The 18,919-nt window shown below is 39.2% G+C and overlaps 1 protein-coding gene across 3 annotated transcripts in view; it reads left to right on the forward strand.

Moving 5' to 3' along the window:
- LOC131431987 (uncharacterized) overlaps nucleotides 1–18,263 on the forward strand; it is a 129,512-nt gene extending 111,249 nt beyond the window's left edge. For all 3 annotated transcript variants that reach the window (XM_058597991.1, XM_058597992.1, XM_058597993.1), the window contains one exon: nucleotides 11,565–18,263. In XM_058597991.1, coding sequence (XP_058453974.1) covers nucleotides 11,677–16,767 — 5,091 coding nt within the window. In that variant the 5' untranslated portion in view covers nucleotides 11,565–11,676 and the 3' untranslated portion in view covers nucleotides 16,768–18,263. The remainder of the gene's footprint in view (nucleotides 1–11,564) is intronic.
- The last annotated feature ends 656 nt before the right edge of the window (nucleotides 18,264–18,919 follow it).

Here is an 18,919-nt window from a genome sequence, read left to right on the forward strand (position 1 = left end):
CCTTCCTTCAGAAAAAAAAACTTTCTCGACCGCTAAAATCAATGAATCATTCTGAAATTTTCACAGAATAATCTAAACTAATTTTCTAAAAGATTTCAGTTGAGTTTTTGATATTCGTCACCGTTTCTAAGAAAATCAGACTTGAAGCGTGAAAATAGCCCTCTAAATCACCCTAAAACATACCTGCCTCGGACCTTAATACAAGATTTTTTTTTTGAAAAACTCGAAACAATATAAACTGAATATTAATGACAGATGTCTAACCTCTTGAAACTATCGACATCAGCTGTTACTGTTCTATGTTCATAACAGCCAGAGTCATCTTTTGAAAACGAACCGAACTATAGAAAGTAAAAAGAAACACTGTTCCGAAATGATTAGACACTTCAACTCAAGCAAAAGTCGTTGCATTGTATGAAAACAGAAGAAAACTCAAAACAACTTCCTAATGTAAAGGACTTCAAATCAGTGATTTTGGAATCTCCCGGAGTTGCACGCAAACTTTAAAGCAGGGGGGGGGGGGTAAATAAGCAAATTTATTGATTCACAGTAAATAAAAATAGTCAGTATTATCTTTTCATGTCACATATTTATTGTAGATATTATAATGAATTTTGAAACGAATGATTTTTTATATGATAAATTTTGGTTTTGCTTTGAATATAAAAAGGTCTTTAATTTTATTTCCCACAATTTAAGACATAGCACAGCTGGGAAAAATGGACCAAAAACGCGACGATTTTTTAGGAGGCATGATACAGCTGACCACAAAGCACTTTTTTGGTGTAAAATGGTCAGTGAAATCGATTCCATGTATTTAGAAGGACCGCACGAAACGCTATAATGTTCATTTTACCCCAAGTTCCCTTTTTATACTGCATTGTAGAAGAGCGAATAGAGTTTTTCTGAGGTAAAAAAGTCTAACGAATCGATTACATATAGTTTTAATGACAGCAGCAAACTCGTTGTACCGTTTTACCCCATTCCTTTTCTAGTTATATTATTCAGTTGAAATATGATCTACAATCCAAAAGCAGATCCAATGCTATCTATCAATATTGGTTCATAATACGAGCAAAACATCTGTGATCCAATTAAACTCAATAGGAATGACAGTACTAGCCTGTTTAATCCGTTTTACCCCTAATTTATGTCAAAAGTCGTATTTCTGGTTAAACTTTCTTTCGCATACCGAAAGCATGTTGATTGCGGTTGGTGAAAATCGATTGATATTACGAAGAAAGACCTGAAAATAGGATTACAAATGAATTCAATGACCGCACGAATCTTGTTATACCATTTTACCCCAATTTATCCTTTAACTGAGTCTTAAGATTTTGCTCCACATTGAATTCATTTGTAATCCAATTTTCAGGTCTTTCTTCGTAATATCAATCGATTTTCACCAACCGCAATCAACATGCTTTCGGTATGCGAAAGAAAGTTTAACCAGAAATACGACTTATGAAATAAATTGGGGTAAAACGGGTTAAACAGGCTAGTACTGTCATTCCCATTGTGTTTGATTGGATTACAGATGTTTTGTATGTAATATGAACCAATATTGGTAGGTCATATTGGATCTGCTTCGGGATTTTAAATCTGAATTCAACATAAAATTATATTAGTGGGAAAATTGGGGTAAAGCGATGTAGCACGAAGCATGGGATCAAATTGTTTATAAATTATTATTATTATTAGGTTATATGCGAAACATAGAACTTTCTTGTTTAACCAAAATTGATCCAAACATCGATCAGTACAACTTTTTTTCTGTAAATTCATGGAAGAAGATGACTGGGGGTAAAACAGAATTCAGTTGTTTGCGGTCAATCTCATTAAAAACAATCCATTTATCTAACTTATGAGCATGTCAGGAATACCTTCCGATTGGTTGAATTAAATTTTTTCCTGAGTTTCACAGTTAGTATTCAAAGTAAAGTCAGAAAAAGAGGAATTGGATCAAAACGGGCATGATAGTGAATTTTGCGGATCTTCTATCATTAGTCGATTCTACAGAAAAATTTGCATAAGAAATACTAATTTTGAAAATGTTTGCTCATGTTTTTATAAAATTATTGAGCAAAGTCGCGTTTTTGATTGATTTTTTCCCCACTGTGCATAGTTTCAATTTTAGTTTTGCTACTCCATTTTTTAATGCAGGGGTGTTCGGAATCACAATTGGAAATCTTGATTCACATTTTCATGCGTAAAATGAGCTTATTTCCACCTCTGCTTCAAAGCATATTTTGCTGCCACATGACAAAATTGGCTTTTCGAAATTTGCTTCACTTAGACCTCAGCACTGTTTTTTTTAAGGTAACAGTGGAATGTATACCGTTTGCGAGTGTATCAGCCATGAAAACATTTAATTTATGCACGGAACCACCCGCGATCCCATTTCAACCAGAATATTAGTTGATTTTCTGAATTCGATTGGTTAAAATTTGGTACAACTAATCGATTGTTGTTTTAACTAAACTGTCATTTTTGTTTTTCGATTAGCAGAAACGATGGTTGAAACAACTAATTTAACTGTTTGAAAAAAAAATGCTGTCAATTAGTGAGGACACATACCTTTCAATCCGCGGACCCACACGGACCGAAGAATGCGGCCAACATGAATATTCACCAACGCCATATGGAAGACTCTCATGAAATATTCAATTCACCGGCCGATCACCACATGAAGGCTGGATCTGCCAAAGTCAACCACTGCGACCCAAATATGACATTACAACCCTAGTTTTAAGTTAGTCGTAAATTTTAAATTAGTAAAAGCCCTTGGCATCTTAGAGCTTAAGCAGTGTGCCTTAAACATTATATTCTTGAATAAAAAAAAAAAAAAAAACATACCTTTCAATTTCAACAAATATTTTAGTTAAAATAACTGGTGTTGTTATTGAAACAAAATTCTGTTAGTTGAAAAATAAATCGGTTTTATTTGTTTTAGACATTGCAAATAGTTGAATCAATTCGAACAATGTTAATGATTTGCGAAAATTTTAGTCAATTTATATGAGCTTGTGTGCATCAACCGCTGGAAATTGAAATTTTGCGACGGCAATTCAAACGCGCCTTTCAATCGCAGCGCGTTCTGTGTGTTTGAAACCCTTCGCTCCTGTTACTTTCATAAATTAAATTCATGTCAAAAAGCGTTTTATTGCTAATGCATGAACGTCATCATCGGTATCAAACAGCTGGAAGTAAAACAGTCTGCTGGAAATAAATCAATGATCGAATTTGAAGCATAAAATTTTTGCGCATACCTGAAAGATTACGAGATGATCATTCATTAACATTTTCTAATTTGTCACCAAATCTTTTTCATCTTAAACAAGGTTAACTTTATCACAACACCACTGTTAGATAAACACTTGTTATCATAAATTTCTCAAATCGAATGAACACAATTTCACCAAACGCTTTAACCACGGATGTTGTTTTCATTGACATTTTGAAGCGACGCGAACAGATTTCAACTAAAAAAGTTGTTGATTTTGCATTGCAATTATTGTTTTGCTTTCAACTGTCTCCGGCATTTGACATCATTCAAAACAACATATTTTTCAACTACTTGAATATATGCAAATCAAAAACCATATTGGTTGAATCAAAAATAAATTAGTTAAATCAACTATCGCAAAAATCAAAAACTGCGATATCACAATTTTATGATCGAAGGGTTCTCCGTGTGCTTAAAGGTTAGTTATTACTTACTAAAACAGTTTTATGTTGTGGTACTTCTTTGAGAGTTCTTAGTTCTTCTATGAGAATAGTGACTACATTACAACTTCCTTCAAAAGTACTGTCATGGCTTCTGATCATCGTCAATAACACATTTTTCATGTTACAGGATTCAAATTTAGCAAGATTTTCAGCTCCTGTATTGATGAAAAACAACCTTTCATATAAAGACTTATTGATTAAATTTGTTCGCGAAGATCTGAATGAATCGTGTTCTAGTCAAAATTGCAATTCATGTCCAATAAAGAGTATGATACTTCAATCTTATTTTGATTTTTAATTCTAGAAAATGAACAACAACGGATCGATATGTGCACTGAGCCTGATGAGTTCTTTGACACCCTTGAGGAGGATCTCAAGAAAATTTTACTACAAGACTGTTTGGCTTCGAAAACAAAGCAAATTCTGAGAAAAAATGTAACTGATTTTGTATCTGTATGTTATATATGTTTCAGAAAAAAGCGATCAAACGTTTGAAAAAGAAATTCAAAGATACTGAAAAGATTTACTACTTCTACTATTTACTTGGAGCTCCAAATCAAATAAAAGTTCTCAAAATTTTTCTTAGTCCCAGAAAGTCGATATTTAAAAATAAAATGTTTTTTCGTGATAGCACTAAATCTCGACGTTTCATGCCATTACTGCTTCGCTTCCAGAATTGTAACGGTGCCCCTATACTAGAGTACTATTTATTGGAGATAAACATATTCTACTCCACAAATAACGCTGTACAAATAAAAGTAAACAGGTCGACTAGATCGAAAATTTTCGGTGTGTGTTTCTGATTTCAACCAGCTTAGATTCGTTTAAAAGCTACTATTGTATTATAAATCAATTTCAAAGATCAAATGGCTGTGATTTCTGATTCCGAAGATATAATGGTATAAGTGACGTAACCGACTAACCGCACATTTTTCATCGGCTGAATTGAAGATCAATTCCAACATGCAGGTTTTGAATTATCATCCCGAAATCTGGAAATGAATTTTGAAACTAAGTTTAGGAAGTAAATTCTGAAAGTGCAATAAATTATGGTTCAGAAGTCGGTTCTAAAAAAGTTCAGATTTGAAATTTTGTTCCGCAATCCAGATCTAGAATTCATGTCTTCAATATTGTTCCAGAATTATACAGTTGAATTACTGAATCAGCGTTCTGGATCCAAATTCCGAGCTTAGTTCAGTTTTAAAATCTAGTCAAGGAAGACATTCCAGAAGTCATGTTTCAGATTCTAGAATCCGGATTCAATTCTAGAGTCTTAGTTTGATCTGTTGAACCTGTATCATGAAACTAAGTTCTAAGCCTTAAATTAAGGTGAAATGTAGCGTCATAAAATGCGCGCAAAATTTTATCCGCTTCAGTTGAACGAACCGTCGCACAAAGCATACCAAGGAAAACGGACACATAGAAACAAGAACTTTTTTCAATGATTGAGCGCAGTGGGCTTACCTCTTGTTATATTGGCTTGTAAAAAAGACTGGACGTAATGAATAATAAGAAGCCAGTTGTCAGGTCTTGTCTTAGGTTTCTGCTACTGCGAGTTTGTGCAACCGGTATGATGAAATATTCACATACACAGCCGAAGAAATTTCAAACCAGGCCAAAGTGGTCGACTCATGTGTGTGCAATAATAAGTTCACTACATTTTCTCGGAGATCACTAGCTGGGGTTTTGAAAACTTAGATTGAAATGAACAAAATTTATAGTACCATAAACTACCATTAACTTTGTTTCAGAAGCGACTTTCGGAATTATAGCATGATGAGTCTAGAAATGTCTATTTCAAATGTCCTCTGGCCTCCGGTGCCAGAAATCATCAATAGTTTAATCATTTCTTAGATTACATTATTGGAATACATTCCAATTATAACTAATAGTTCATCTTACCATGCAGTTAAAATTATTTAGTGAATATTTTCTCAAGCACATATTTGGGGCACGAAATTAAATATAAAGTTATTACGTAGCTCATTATTATTCAATCGATTTTGAAAGCAAAATCAAGCGTTGATTCATTGTATTCATAATATTTGAAAAACCAATGAATTCCAATAAGTTTTCCATGCTGACTGGCTCGAAGCTGACCCTCAATGTTTATCACTTTGTATATCAGGTTAATGAACGATAATACTTGGCTTGTATTCATTTCATTCAGTAGCTTGTCAAGGATAAAAATTGCTACAATCTAAAAATAATACCTGTTATACGATATTACACAGCCAAGCTTTATTGCTTCAGCAACATCAATGCATTGAACTCAACAGAATTGGACATTATTAGCATTATAAATTACAGTTACTTAGAAAATAAACAATTTCTTACAATACCCATTTTATTGTATTCAACTCGTTTTTATTTCAACACAAAACCCAATGCTGCATAAATTCGCGTCATTATTTGATATGTAATTTTTGCTCACGATATAATGCCACTGAACCCACCGTGCATTTCTCACACCACCTCAATACGAAACAGCAGCGCGCAGGCAATAAAAAAATGCGGAAAAGTTTGTGTAAACTTTTTCAAATTTCGGTTATTTTAGCTAAAATTTTATAGTTTTGATTTGCATTTTCAGATTCTTTGTGAAATTCTGCTACAAACACTACTTTTCAGGTCTAGAACCATCTCCGTGGAACGGAACAGTAACCGTTTATACATTTCAAAAACCAATTACGGCTCGGCAAAGCAAAATTTCAAAATTCTAAGAACACTTAGTTGTGATAAATTTGATTTCGAAAACTTAAGTGTTTTTGGTTTTTCGAAAATCGGTCTAGTTTTTGAATAATTGATCAAAAACGCGATTTTCGCATTCCGCTACATTTCACCTTAAGGTAGAAATTCAGATGGAATATTTCTGATTTCAGTCCCAAAACTCAGTTTTGAAATTCAGCCCCAGAATCCAATTCAAATAATACGTTACACCACGCAGAAGGTCTGTTATTTTCTGATGCTGGTTGAAGGCATCTGAGACTGCCTAAAAACTGGCGTCCGAGTGCGAAAAAGCGTGATGAGTTTGCTTCCTTGCTTACAAAAGTTTAATAAAACTGAATTTTTGAGTTATTTATGATTATCACACACTGTTGAAAAATGAATCATAAATTGCTGATCATATTTCTGATGGCATGAAGAGAGAATTATGTTGCAGCGTTTAGTGTAACTCGAGATATTCACGATTAAGTTCTACCCATTCTTCGAATTTTTAAAAGGCGCCTCATAGTAAAGTAAGACGTATGCATGTCAAAAGTTGAAATGCTGGAAAAACTGATTTTAGAACGGAGCCTCGAGACTATATACCAATATGTGTCTGTGTGTGCAAACGTTTTTTTTAACGGCGCTATTTTCTCAGAGCTGGTTGAATCGATTTTAACAAGCTTATGCTCGTTTGAAAGCTGATGTTGGGCTATTGATCAAGTTCAAAGATAAAATGGCTGTCATTTCAGATTCCGAGGAGAGGTAGACTCGTTAGACATTAGGTTATTTGATCTTATGAATGTTAAAATGAGTCTATTTGAATGGAAAGAGAAAGGCATTATCACACCAATAGATGGAATAAGAAGGTTTTTTTCTTCAAATATCTAAACAAATTTGTTCGAAATTTATAGATTTTTTTTACATAAAAGTTACACTTGTTGGTGGACAAATATAATTTAACAATCCATCGGCTCGAAAACATTTAACTTAAACATGTATGGTAACGTTGCTTCAGTATTTCAATAGCATACTATTGAAAAATTGGGTTGTATCGACCTATGTTTTCATGAACCAATCACAGCAGGCCATAATGATGTCATCCTTTGGAATTCTCTCGCACGACCGACGGTTCCGATCGTTGCTTACACCTTGAAATTCGTTTTAGTAGCAGTTCTGCTTCGTTTGGCACAGGGAGGTTTTGCGTCATGAATAAAAAACCGCATCGTTCAGCGTAGTATGAAGTTTAGCACAAAGAGTAGGGTAAAGTGTTATAATATGCTTCTCTCAAAAGAAAACATTGAGATATTTCTAAATGTACTGCTATATTTTCTTCAAGAATGTAGGTATTTCTTTGCAATACGCCATAACATAATTTTCAATGATTCCGGTAGAAGTGACGAGAATTGATTGATAGAAACACATTATCCAAAACGACCACATTCTCAGGTTTTTCGCTCGCCGTAAGCATAATGCCCCAGCAACCGTATGATATACCTCACAACAAAAGACATTACGCCCCACAACAATGATTCAACATGCCCCTTGAAACGTCGATATAGAAGACAAACAGATAAAGTAGATACTCCAACATATTTGATTCGCTCACCGCTACATTTTGTTTTAATATATATAATATTAATATATATATAAATCTTTAAAACAATATTTTTTTAGCACTGCTAAAAGTTAATAAGTAAGTAGCAACCAAGCATTAGACGTTTTATATGGTAAAAATGTTCGTTAAGTCGAAGACAAAACCTTACATCGAAAAGCTGCTTAATGATATTTTTAGTGTTGCCTTTCTCATACAGAAAGGTTATGCAATAACTGTGAAAACTGACTTCAGAACCGAGGCCCGGAGGGCCGAGTATCATATACCATTCGACTCAGTTACTCGATTGCGCAAAATGTCTGTATGTGTTTGTATGTATGTATGTAATATTTTTTTTGCACTAACTTTTCTCAGAGATGGTTGAACCGATTCTCACAAACTTAGATTGAAATGAAAGGTATAAACGTCTTATACAAAGTTCCTGAATTTCATTTTGATTCGACCTCCGGTTCCGGAATTACAGGGTGATTAGTGTAGAAATTACAATTTCTAATTATTTCATCACTTTTCTCAGAGATGGCGTGACCGATTTCACCAAAATTAAGTTCAAATTAAAGGTCTCATATTCCTTTACAAAACTCCAAAATTTCATCCGGATGCAACTTCTAAACTGACCTCGTGTCTATTCCAATCGTTAGCAATTATCAGTGTACAAATAAAATAAACCGATTCTGGCTGTCCTGATTCCCTGTATCCGATTCCAGAAGCATCGAAAATAGTGGTCATACATTCCAAAATTGTTCCCACTCACTGTTCTCAGAGATGGTTTGACCAATTTTCCCAAATGAATATAGGTTCAAATGAAAGGTCTCGTGGTTTCTATATTGAATTCCTGAATTTCATCCTGATCCGACATCCGGTTGCGCAATTACGGGGTAAAGATTATTAAAATATTTATACCGTTACTAAAAGCGGTAAGTAAGACACGCAAACTAATTTCTAAGCTTGTCTCGAAACTATTCCAATCGATTGTCATTGTCAGTAGACGGCCAAACAAATTGAATTGTCGGCGTTTTTGATTCCCGGTTTTCAATTAACGACCGGATATTGTGACTATAGACTCAAAAATGGATCCCAGTCACTTTTCTCGAACCGACTTTGAGTGTACTGGTTTCCGGATTCCGATTTCGGAATCCGCTGCAAGTTTGAAGGTTATAACAGTTCGGCTGAAAAGTTCGTATCGTTTAATAGAAACACACATTTTTTTTGCCAAAATTCGTTTTTATTATTCAACATAATTGCCATCAGAGGCGATACAGCGATTATAGCGATCTTCCAACTTTTCGATACCATTTTTGTAGTACGATTTGTCCTTTGCCTCAAAATAGGCCTCAGTTTCAGCGATTACCTCTTCATTGCTTCTAAATTTTTTACCAGCGAGCATTCTCTTGAGGTCTGAGAACAGGAAAAAGTCACTGGGGGTCAAATCTGGTGAATACGGTGGATGAGGGAGCAATTCGAAGCCCAATTCGTTCAATTTCAGCATGGTTTTCATCGACTTGTGACACGGTGCATTGTCTTGATGAAACAAAACATTTTTCTTCTTCAAATGAGGCCGTTTTTTTGAAATTTCGTCCTTCAAACGCTCTAATAACGCTATATAATAGTCACTGTTGATGGTTTTTCCCTTTTCAAGGTAGTCAATGAAAATTATACCATGCGAATCCCAAAATACAGACGCCATAACATTACCGGCCGATTGTTGAGTCTTTCCACGCTTTGGGTTCGGTTCATCGCGTGCAGTCCACTCAGCTGACTGTCGATTGGACTCCGGAGTGAAGTGATGGAGCCATGTTTCGTCCATTGTTATATATCGACGAAAAAAATCGGTTTTATTTCGATATAACAGCTCCAAACACTGCTCAGAATCATCAACTCGTTGTTGTTTTTGATCGATTGTGAGCTCACGCGGCACCCATTTTGCACAAAGCTTTCTCATATCCAAATATTCGTGAATAATATGTCCAACACGTTCCTTTGATATCTTTAGGGTGTCAGCTATCTCGATCAACTTCACTTTACGGTCATTGAAAATCATTTTGTGGATTTTTTTTCACGTTTTCATCGGTAACAGCCTCTTTTGGACGTCCACTGCGTTCATCGTCTTCGGTGCTCATATGATCAGTACGAAATTCTGCAAACCACTTACGAATTGTTGCTTCGCCCGGTGCAGAGTCTGGATAACACTCATCAAGCCATTTTTTGGTATCGGCGGCACTTTTTTTCATCAAAAAGTAGTGTTTCATCAACACACGAAATTCCTTTTTACCTTTTTTTATAAATATAAAAAATAGGTATAGAATTCGCTCGATGTGGACTACGATGTAGGAGCAAGGCTTTGTGAACACAGTGGTGTCAAAGCCCATTCATGAGAGCCATCGTGTTGAATGCTGCGCTTCAACGGGGCCCAGGATGTTTGAGTTATTTGTAGTTAATCAATTTAGAATCAATTGTTATTATTTGTTAAATTGAATTCACTTAAACAATCACTTCATTTTGTTATATATTATCCTAAATGTTTTTACAATGCCATCGTGCTACTAAACGCACCACATTCTCAATACTCATGAAGAGTCACCATATGATCGCAGTACCAACCTTTAAAATAAAATAAAAGATCAGTATAGTAAAAGCTGGACAGACGTGTTTGTTCGTCACTCGATCCGAACCCCAAACGCAATCGCGTTAGTACTGCTAAGAAAAGATCATTAAATTGTTCGTGATAGCTAAGTCGTACTCGATCGCGCGGCCAGTCCCAGTATCGACATACGCAACATATATTAAATATCAATTCGCTATTGAAGAATCGAATCGAATCTCCTAAAATATCCCATGTATTTGGCAAATTTTTTGACGAATTTACTTGAATTTGAAAGAATGCAGATACCTTACAAATATGATTAACAAAATGATTATTCACGTGTTGTCATCATACGTATTAGCAAATATACTACTTATGTCAATTTCGTTTATAATTTATCAATTATTATCTAAATTTAACCCTAAAACTAAGAATTTCTTAGATTTGAAAACCAGCGTCCGGCTTCACGAGTTTAGTGCATCCACCATCGTCTTTATTTTTGTTTTTATTAAGGGAACCCTTAAATTGTTTATTTTTTAATGTAATTGTGCTCGGTCGGTCCAATCAAACACGCACGAAACAATAGAACTGAGCTTTTAGTCATTACTATTTGCAATCTGTCACAATTTTATGTTTTCCTCAGCCGATTGTCAATTATACAATATTCGTATCAATTTACAAACTTCAGACAAAATCGAGAGGATCAAAATGATCGAAAACAGATGACGGTCACTGATGCACACCGAATTCAGTTGGTCTTCCGTTTCAATATACAGTTTTGGATTTGATTTTTTTAACTGTTTGTAAATAATGCTGTCTTTCAGAAGATAAATATATAGATTGTTTAACAATCCTCCACACACTTATATACTATTAAGATACCAAACAAAAAACATCATATTAACCAACTGCACTTATTCTCTTCCCTATCCGCAGATCACCCTTTGCATCAACAGAAAATGAGCGCCGTGATCTAGGGGGGGGGGGGAAGGCTCAGCAGCATCGGCATTGGAAAGAAAAATCCCGCACCTCAGACGCGACCCCCGCGATGGACTTCCTGAAGGCGGTACAAAACGGCCACTACGAGGCGGTCCGTTCGGCGCTCGGCAAAGTCGACATCGACTATCAGGACGAACGGGTGGCGAACAGTGCGCTGCACGTCGCCGTCACCGCCAAGCGTAACAAAACGAAACTGATCGAACTGCTGATCACGGCCGGTGCGGATTGTGATCTGAAAAATCGCGACGGTCTGACGGCATCCGAGTTGGCGCTGGAGTGCGGCTGTCGCACGTTGGCAGAGTTTATGATGCGCAAAGAGTTTGAAGGATGGCCGGATGATCGGGCCGTTTATCGGCTGGTGAGACGTGGTTCGGTGGAACTTTTACGGATTTATTTGGAAAAGCGAGCGTTCGACATTCACACGAAGATGAAACTGATCAGAAGAGTCGTGGACGAGCTGACCGTGAAGGGCGTTACGATAGCGGATCGGATGAAGGTGTTTTTGGAGTTTCAATTGGTGGAATACAGCTACCGGTACGGAATGGTTACCGGTGGTGGTGGTGGCATTGGAACAGGAACGGTTGGAGGACCGGGCACTCGAAAGAAAGGAACAGATGGCGGTGGCGATAAAGAGGCTGAAAAGCGCGTGGAGTTGATATTGAGCTATACCAAATACTTGAAGGAGAACTACGACGGAAACGATTTGAACGATCTCGATGACAGGTTCGTTCTGAGGCTGCGAATGATTTGTGAGTGTTGCTATTTCCTGGAGGACATTGAAAGACGCCGGGAGAGGAAACTGTACAAACACGTCCCCTTCACGGAGATTACCTACTTGATCGGAGTATTTTTAGCCATCTTGGAGAAACTGGTCGGATTCGAGATCTATAAGCTTATTATTAATAAAAATATGATAATATCGTACTTGGAAGCGGTATGCCGGGAGCTACGGACAGCGACGTTGGGGGAAATGCGACGACACGAGAATGGGGTTTCGTTTCAATGGTCGTCGCAGCTGTTGTTGGATCTCACCGCGTGCATCCGCGAGGAGCGCCTACTGCGATACGTTGCTAGGAGGAAGCGTTTGAATGACGATTTGCAACGGATTGCTGCGATGCGCAACGACAACGGCGATGGGCAATTGGGGCCAGTTGACCAGGAGCTGGTAATGAATGAAATCCGACGGAAAGAGTTTCAATCGTTGCAGGAGGGGGTACAACGGGCGGCAGGCGAGCAGGCCAATGGCAAATGGTGCGCGTCGGATTTTGTCAGCCTGTTGCGGTGCGAACGAAAGACAATCGTAGCGCTTTGGCAGCAGCGGCATCCGAAGCTCCGCCTTTCGAAGCGACAGGTGCAGTTCGTGATGGGCCGAAGAGAGTTGAACAAAATTAAGCAGAGCGTTGTTCAAGAGTTGAGTAAAAATAAAATGAAACTGGTCGAAAAGGAAGTGAATTCCCGTGAATTCCAAGCCCTGGCGAGAACCGTTTGCCGACGGAATCGCATCGTTTTTCGGCGGATACGGAAAACGTTTGATCAAATCAAGCAAATGTACACGGTTAAGAAAATTGCTTATTACGTTGAGAATGCCATTGTCATCGACATGGATGACGTGTCGAACGAGCAGATTTGTATTCTCACCATCAAAAGGGTGCTGCAGCTGATGGACGAATCGATTAAAAGTTGCGATCAGAATCCGGCATTCGTGAGAACGCTTGAAAATGTGCTCGATCATGTCATGTCGTCGGTGAAGATCACCAATGAAAGCAGTGACATTCGGGATTTCTACTCGCAAAAGTATTCCCTGGCCAAGTACTTCGCAAACAAATCGCTGGACATAAGCCAGTATAAACTGATGCAGGACAGTTTGCGATCGGTGTATCGATTCTTTCTGTACGTGATCAATATTCAGCTGATCGAGGCATACAAAACCTTTCTCGGTACGGCGTACCGTTTGCCAAGCTTGGCACAGATTAAATCCTACGCAAAGTACATTGGCGATCACAATCTGCACACGCTGAGCCACATCCAGTTCGAGCACGTGTTCTACAATGAAGACGAGACGGCGGGCATCATTCGGGAGCTGAAAAAGATGTATCTGGGCATGTCGAACGAGCTGAAGCTGCTGTCGTTCATCGAGAAGAACATCCATTTCCGGTTTTACCATATGCAGTACCATCAGACGCGGCTGCGAGTCACGTTGAGTAACTTTTCCGTGGTTTACCGGGCGTTGCGGGCGAATCCGTGCTACGACAGTATTCGGAAGTTACTGCACTCGTATCTGAACCAGAGCTACCAGAAGTACGACATTTCCAAATCGATTTCGATTTCGGACTCGACGCTGGCACTGAAGGAACTGCTTCGGCCGTACAGCAGTGTTCGGGAAAATGAGGAAACGCTGATGGTGGTGCGACATCTCGAGCAGTTGCAGGAGTTGATGGATCCGGATCGATTGTTTGGCATTAATCCGGTTCGGTGTCGGAAGCGATCGGGCGAAGTTGGAAAGTATCATCAGTTTACCAGGAAGATTCTGAAGGAGATGGGACTGCAGTTGAATGACGACGAGTTCCGACAGTTGCACGAGAAACTGCGACGGACGTATTATGAGAATATATTTTTGCTGCAGAATCGATACCGGATAATGGGAGAATTTTTCAAGCAACGAGCGATCGCCGTGGATGGGAAGGTGTTGGCCGGATACAAGGAGCGGGACGAGGAGTTGCTGCAGGAACTGTTTGACTCGAAGGTCAACGACGTGATACAGATTCTGGAGAAGTTTGAATGTGGTGCGGTTGATGGGGTGATGGAATCGCTTGGGGAAATACCACCGTTCGTGCATATTGCGCTGGAGTTTGCTCTGCTGGAACTGTTGGATATTCTCGGTTCGGTCAATGGACTGGGAACGCACGTTGGTGGAATGCTCCGGAGCAGCAGTACACCGGTTTTGAGTGGAAGGGCACTGAAGAGCTATTTGGAGCAGGATTCGCTAGTGCTTGATCTGCTGGTGTTCCGATCGAATGCAACGATTTGCGTGAATGCGCTGGTATTCAAAAACTTCGGGTTCAAACTGTACGGAGGAGGTGGCGTGCAGTTGCAGGAAGCTCCCGCCGAATTGGTGGAGTTTAAAGATCGATACAACGAACGCTGGAAGTGGTTCGAGATGCAGGAGATTTTGTACGAATCGGTACGGAAGGGAGATCTGAAACTGCTGAAGGAAAACGTTGACAACGGGTCGGATTTGCGCGGGAAGCGATTCGGACCGTTGGTGATGAAGGAATTGTGTCACTACAGTTTGATCGATTGTGCCATTGCCGGCGGTGGGTTTCGAGATATGATCGCCATGCTGAACCGGGATTACGAAGAGATCGGCGAAGAACGGCGGCAGCTGTTGGAGTACCTGCTGAGACGGACGGTGAAATCGCATTTCCTCGTTGGGCAGTACTGCAAATTAAAGCCCGAGGATCGTAAAATGTTGGTCCTGTATTTGTCCATGTTTCTGGGGAATGTGGGTGTGTTTCTGAGAAATTTGGAACGCTACAGCGCCCACGGAGATTTGCATCTGTTTGTGAACTCGGAGAATCATAAATTCGTGAGCGAGATGTTACAGGAACTGAAGGGATTCGAATTCAACCGGTACGACTCGAGTGGGCTGACGATTTTGCATAAGATTGTCAATGCGGGAAACTTGCAAGCCGTCCAAGTTTTGGCACGTATGAAAGGCGTTGAGCTGAACGGAACGAACAGTCTGAAGTACACGGCACTGAATCTGGCCTGCCGGTTGAACCTGCTGGACATTGTGAATGTCCTCGTTCAGCATCGGGCAGACGTCAATGTGATGAGTGAGGATGAAAAACTGCCCGTCTTCTGGTTGATTCAGTATCAGAACCCGAGGGAGCTGGTTTCGTTGGCGATTGATTCCAGCACGGAGTTGACATCGTTCTCCAGTGAGCTTTGTCTGCTGCATAAAGCCATTGAATTCGACAACTTGGATGTGGTGAAATATCTGATCGAAGAGCAGAAGGTAGATCCCGGTCGGATCTATTCGAACTGTAATAACGTAGTCCACGCAGCAGCCAGCTACAACTGGGCTAGAGTTTTGAGTTATCTACTTACCATATCGGGACTGCGAAAGTTGGTCAACAATACGAATCTGGTGAAGAATACCCCGCTGAATATTGCCTGCAAGGAAGGTTATTTGGGCATTGCTCGCAAACTGCTTGGACACGGTGTCCGAACGGACACCTGCGGAGAGTACGGTCTCAATGCTCTGGCATTTGCCATGTACACGAATAGCTTCAAACTGGTGAAGCTGTTGTTCCAACATGGCGCCACCATAAGCTACCCACTGAGTTCCGATTTTCAACCCATCAATATGGCGATTATAAACCGGAACATCCCAATGTTGAAGTTCCTGCTGAAGAACGGAGTGGATGTGAACAGTGCTCCGCTTTGTTTCATCAACACCGTCTACTCGCAAACGAAGGAATTCGTGTCGATCCTAGTAGGCGCTGGATCGAGACATATCAACTTCAAAGATGAGTTCTGTCAAACCGCCTTCCATCTGTGTGTGGAGCGAGACGAATACGACACGGCTCAGGAGTTGATCAGAGCCGGAGCTGACATCAACGCCAAGAACCGTTCGGGAATGACGCCACTTCATCTGGCCGTCGTGAAAGGTAATGTCCGTTTCGTTCAGCTTCTGTTGGACCACCGGTGCCAGGTGGATGCCCTGAATTACCACGGGGAAACCTCTCTCATCAAGTCGGTCGTGTGCAATAACCTAGATATAGTGAAAATCTTGCTCAACAACGGAGCCAGTGTGGAACGGCTGCGAAACAGTGAACCCTCGGTACTTCTGTATCTCGTTCAGGAAAACTACGAGGACATTCTGGACTATCTTCTGGAGCACTATCAGTTCAATCCGAACGAACAGGACGCCTACGGGAACTCACTGCTGTACGTGGCCACGCAGCACAACCATATCAACATTGTGAAGTTGCTGGTCGACAAATATCACGCCCAAACGAACACCGTCAACAACAAGAAGCTGACACCGCTGATGATTGCCCGGGTCAAGGAGTTCCGGGAGATTTTCAGCTTCCTGGAAGCACACCTGACACCCGGTCCCGCTGCGGAAGAGTAAACCTGGTTTGCTAGGATGACAGGTTTTATATTTGACACATTGCGACCAGCACCGGGTTGCTACGTTCAATGTGCAATCGAACCGTGTAGGAAAATTGTTTTTATCTAGTTGTTTAGTGTTTCTATTTATTTATATTTGTTTTTTTTTTATTTTTGTGCGCAAACTATTTATTATTATTATTATTATTTTACGTGCCATATCATTAAGAGATTCGTTTTTTTTATGTTGGCTTAATCTTTATCCTACCCCAGAATCGCCGTTCAGATCCGAGTGTAGGAGGTAAATGTTCTCTGAATTGTGACAGTTTCGAATCATCATAGATGAACAGACAAAAAAAACCGGAATCCACTCGCTTAAGCTCGTAGCTCGTAAGGATATGCATATAATAATACTGAAAGCCTAGTTGTGATTTGGTGTGTGACTTTTTTGTACATTAGTTCGAAAATACTCACCGTCTTTTTAACGAAGTATGTAATATTATGTAATGTGTAACAGAAGAAAAAAAAACACAAGCATAGCAGAATTGTAAATAGTAAAGCAAAAGCGAAAGAGCAAAGTGAAACACTGCAGAAAAAATGAATCGATTTGTCTTAGACACATTCCAGCAAGTGACCAGTTCAAACTAGCTCTTTCTTGTATTGTTTTTTTTCTTGGGTTATTTTTTAATGATCAGAAGTATCATAAACAGTGAAAAAAAAATCCAACGCCGAAGGTAGTAAAATTTAATTTGTAGCATATGTTAGATTTCATTTCCTGTGTTTTCCTGTAAAAAGTTTCCCAGCCCCGGTCATCAGCCCCCAGGAAAGAGGTGGAGGATCATGTGCCAATATAGACTTAAACAGCCGAACTGTAATTACCAGGCATTCTAACCGGGTTATTCTAACTTTTTCGATTTCGATTTCGATTTAGTTCAAATGCCAAACTCCGAACTAGTTTATGTTATTCTTTGAATTCAATTCAGTGTAAGTTCAGTGCCGTAACAACAGAAAAAAAAGAATCTATGTTTCCCAGGCGAAACACAAATCCCCATAAAAAAAAATCATGTGTGCTATAATCATTAGTCATAAGCAAGCAAACAATAATATATTTCACAACCATGTCAGAGTAAGAGTAATTGAGAGATAGCAGTAGTTTGTTACGTTCAAATCTTATGTACCTTTTATAGTTTTAGATCACTAATAAATACTTCAATAACTGTATCATTCAGAAGAGAACAAAAAAAGTAAATAAATGAATTAATCAAACAGCAGGAGATTATGCTCGATTGAAATACAGCAGACAGCAAAACAAGCAATTTTTCGAATCATCCACAGTATCATCCAGTTTTATGAAATTGTCATCGATGTACTACTCCTCTCGGTACGACGGAATCAGTCAGAAAAGAAAGAAAGAGGGAGAGACAGAAAAATAATCAAAATTTAAGCATCACATCTCTAGACGTACTTTGTCGTGTCCAGCAGCGAATCAAATAAACTGTATTTTTTGCGAAAAATTAATTCTGCATTTTGAGTGTTACTTTCGTGTAGAGAAATTCCTCCGTCTCCTTGGCAGACATGTATAAGCACTGCACTGCACCGCGTGTATTGAGAACAGAGATGCCAGGTAAAAATTTCAAATATCTTCAGGCAGGATTGCTTGCTGGCAGCTATTTCTTTATGAAGTATGATACGCGACTGTCTGTAAATGTTGACGAAAGTCTGCGAAAAACTCGAGTCTGCACAACGAAAAATGTCTGCTACACCATGTACGAAATCTGCAGATCTGGCATCTCTGATTGAGAATGCCATTGCGTGCCAGTGCACAAAGAGAAACATGAAACGCAATGACCGAAGCCACGGTGCTGGTGGTGGTGTTTTATTTTCGGCGCTGGTGTTTCAAGCTTCGGCGTACACCGAAACCGCGTGTTTTCAGTTTCGGTTAACACCGGAGCCGAGTGTTTTGAATTTCGCGAAGGCACCGAACAGCACCTATACGTTGGTTATATTGTCAATGAATTGAATTCAATCAAACGCGTATTGATTAAAAAAGAATTAATCATTCAAACGCATTTTTCGTCATACCGTGAGGCTATAGGCGCTTATAGTACAAGCAACGTATAATGCAAAATCGGAAACACTCGGCTTCGGTGTTTGCCGAAGTCAGGAACACTCGA

The sequence above is a fragment of the Malaya genurostris genome, chromosome 2 (assembly GCF_030247185.1).
Source record: "Malaya genurostris strain Urasoe2022 chromosome 2, Malgen_1.1, whole genome shotgun sequence".
Classification (NCBI taxonomy): Eukaryota; Metazoa; Arthropoda; class Insecta; order Diptera; family Culicidae; genus Malaya; species Malaya genurostris.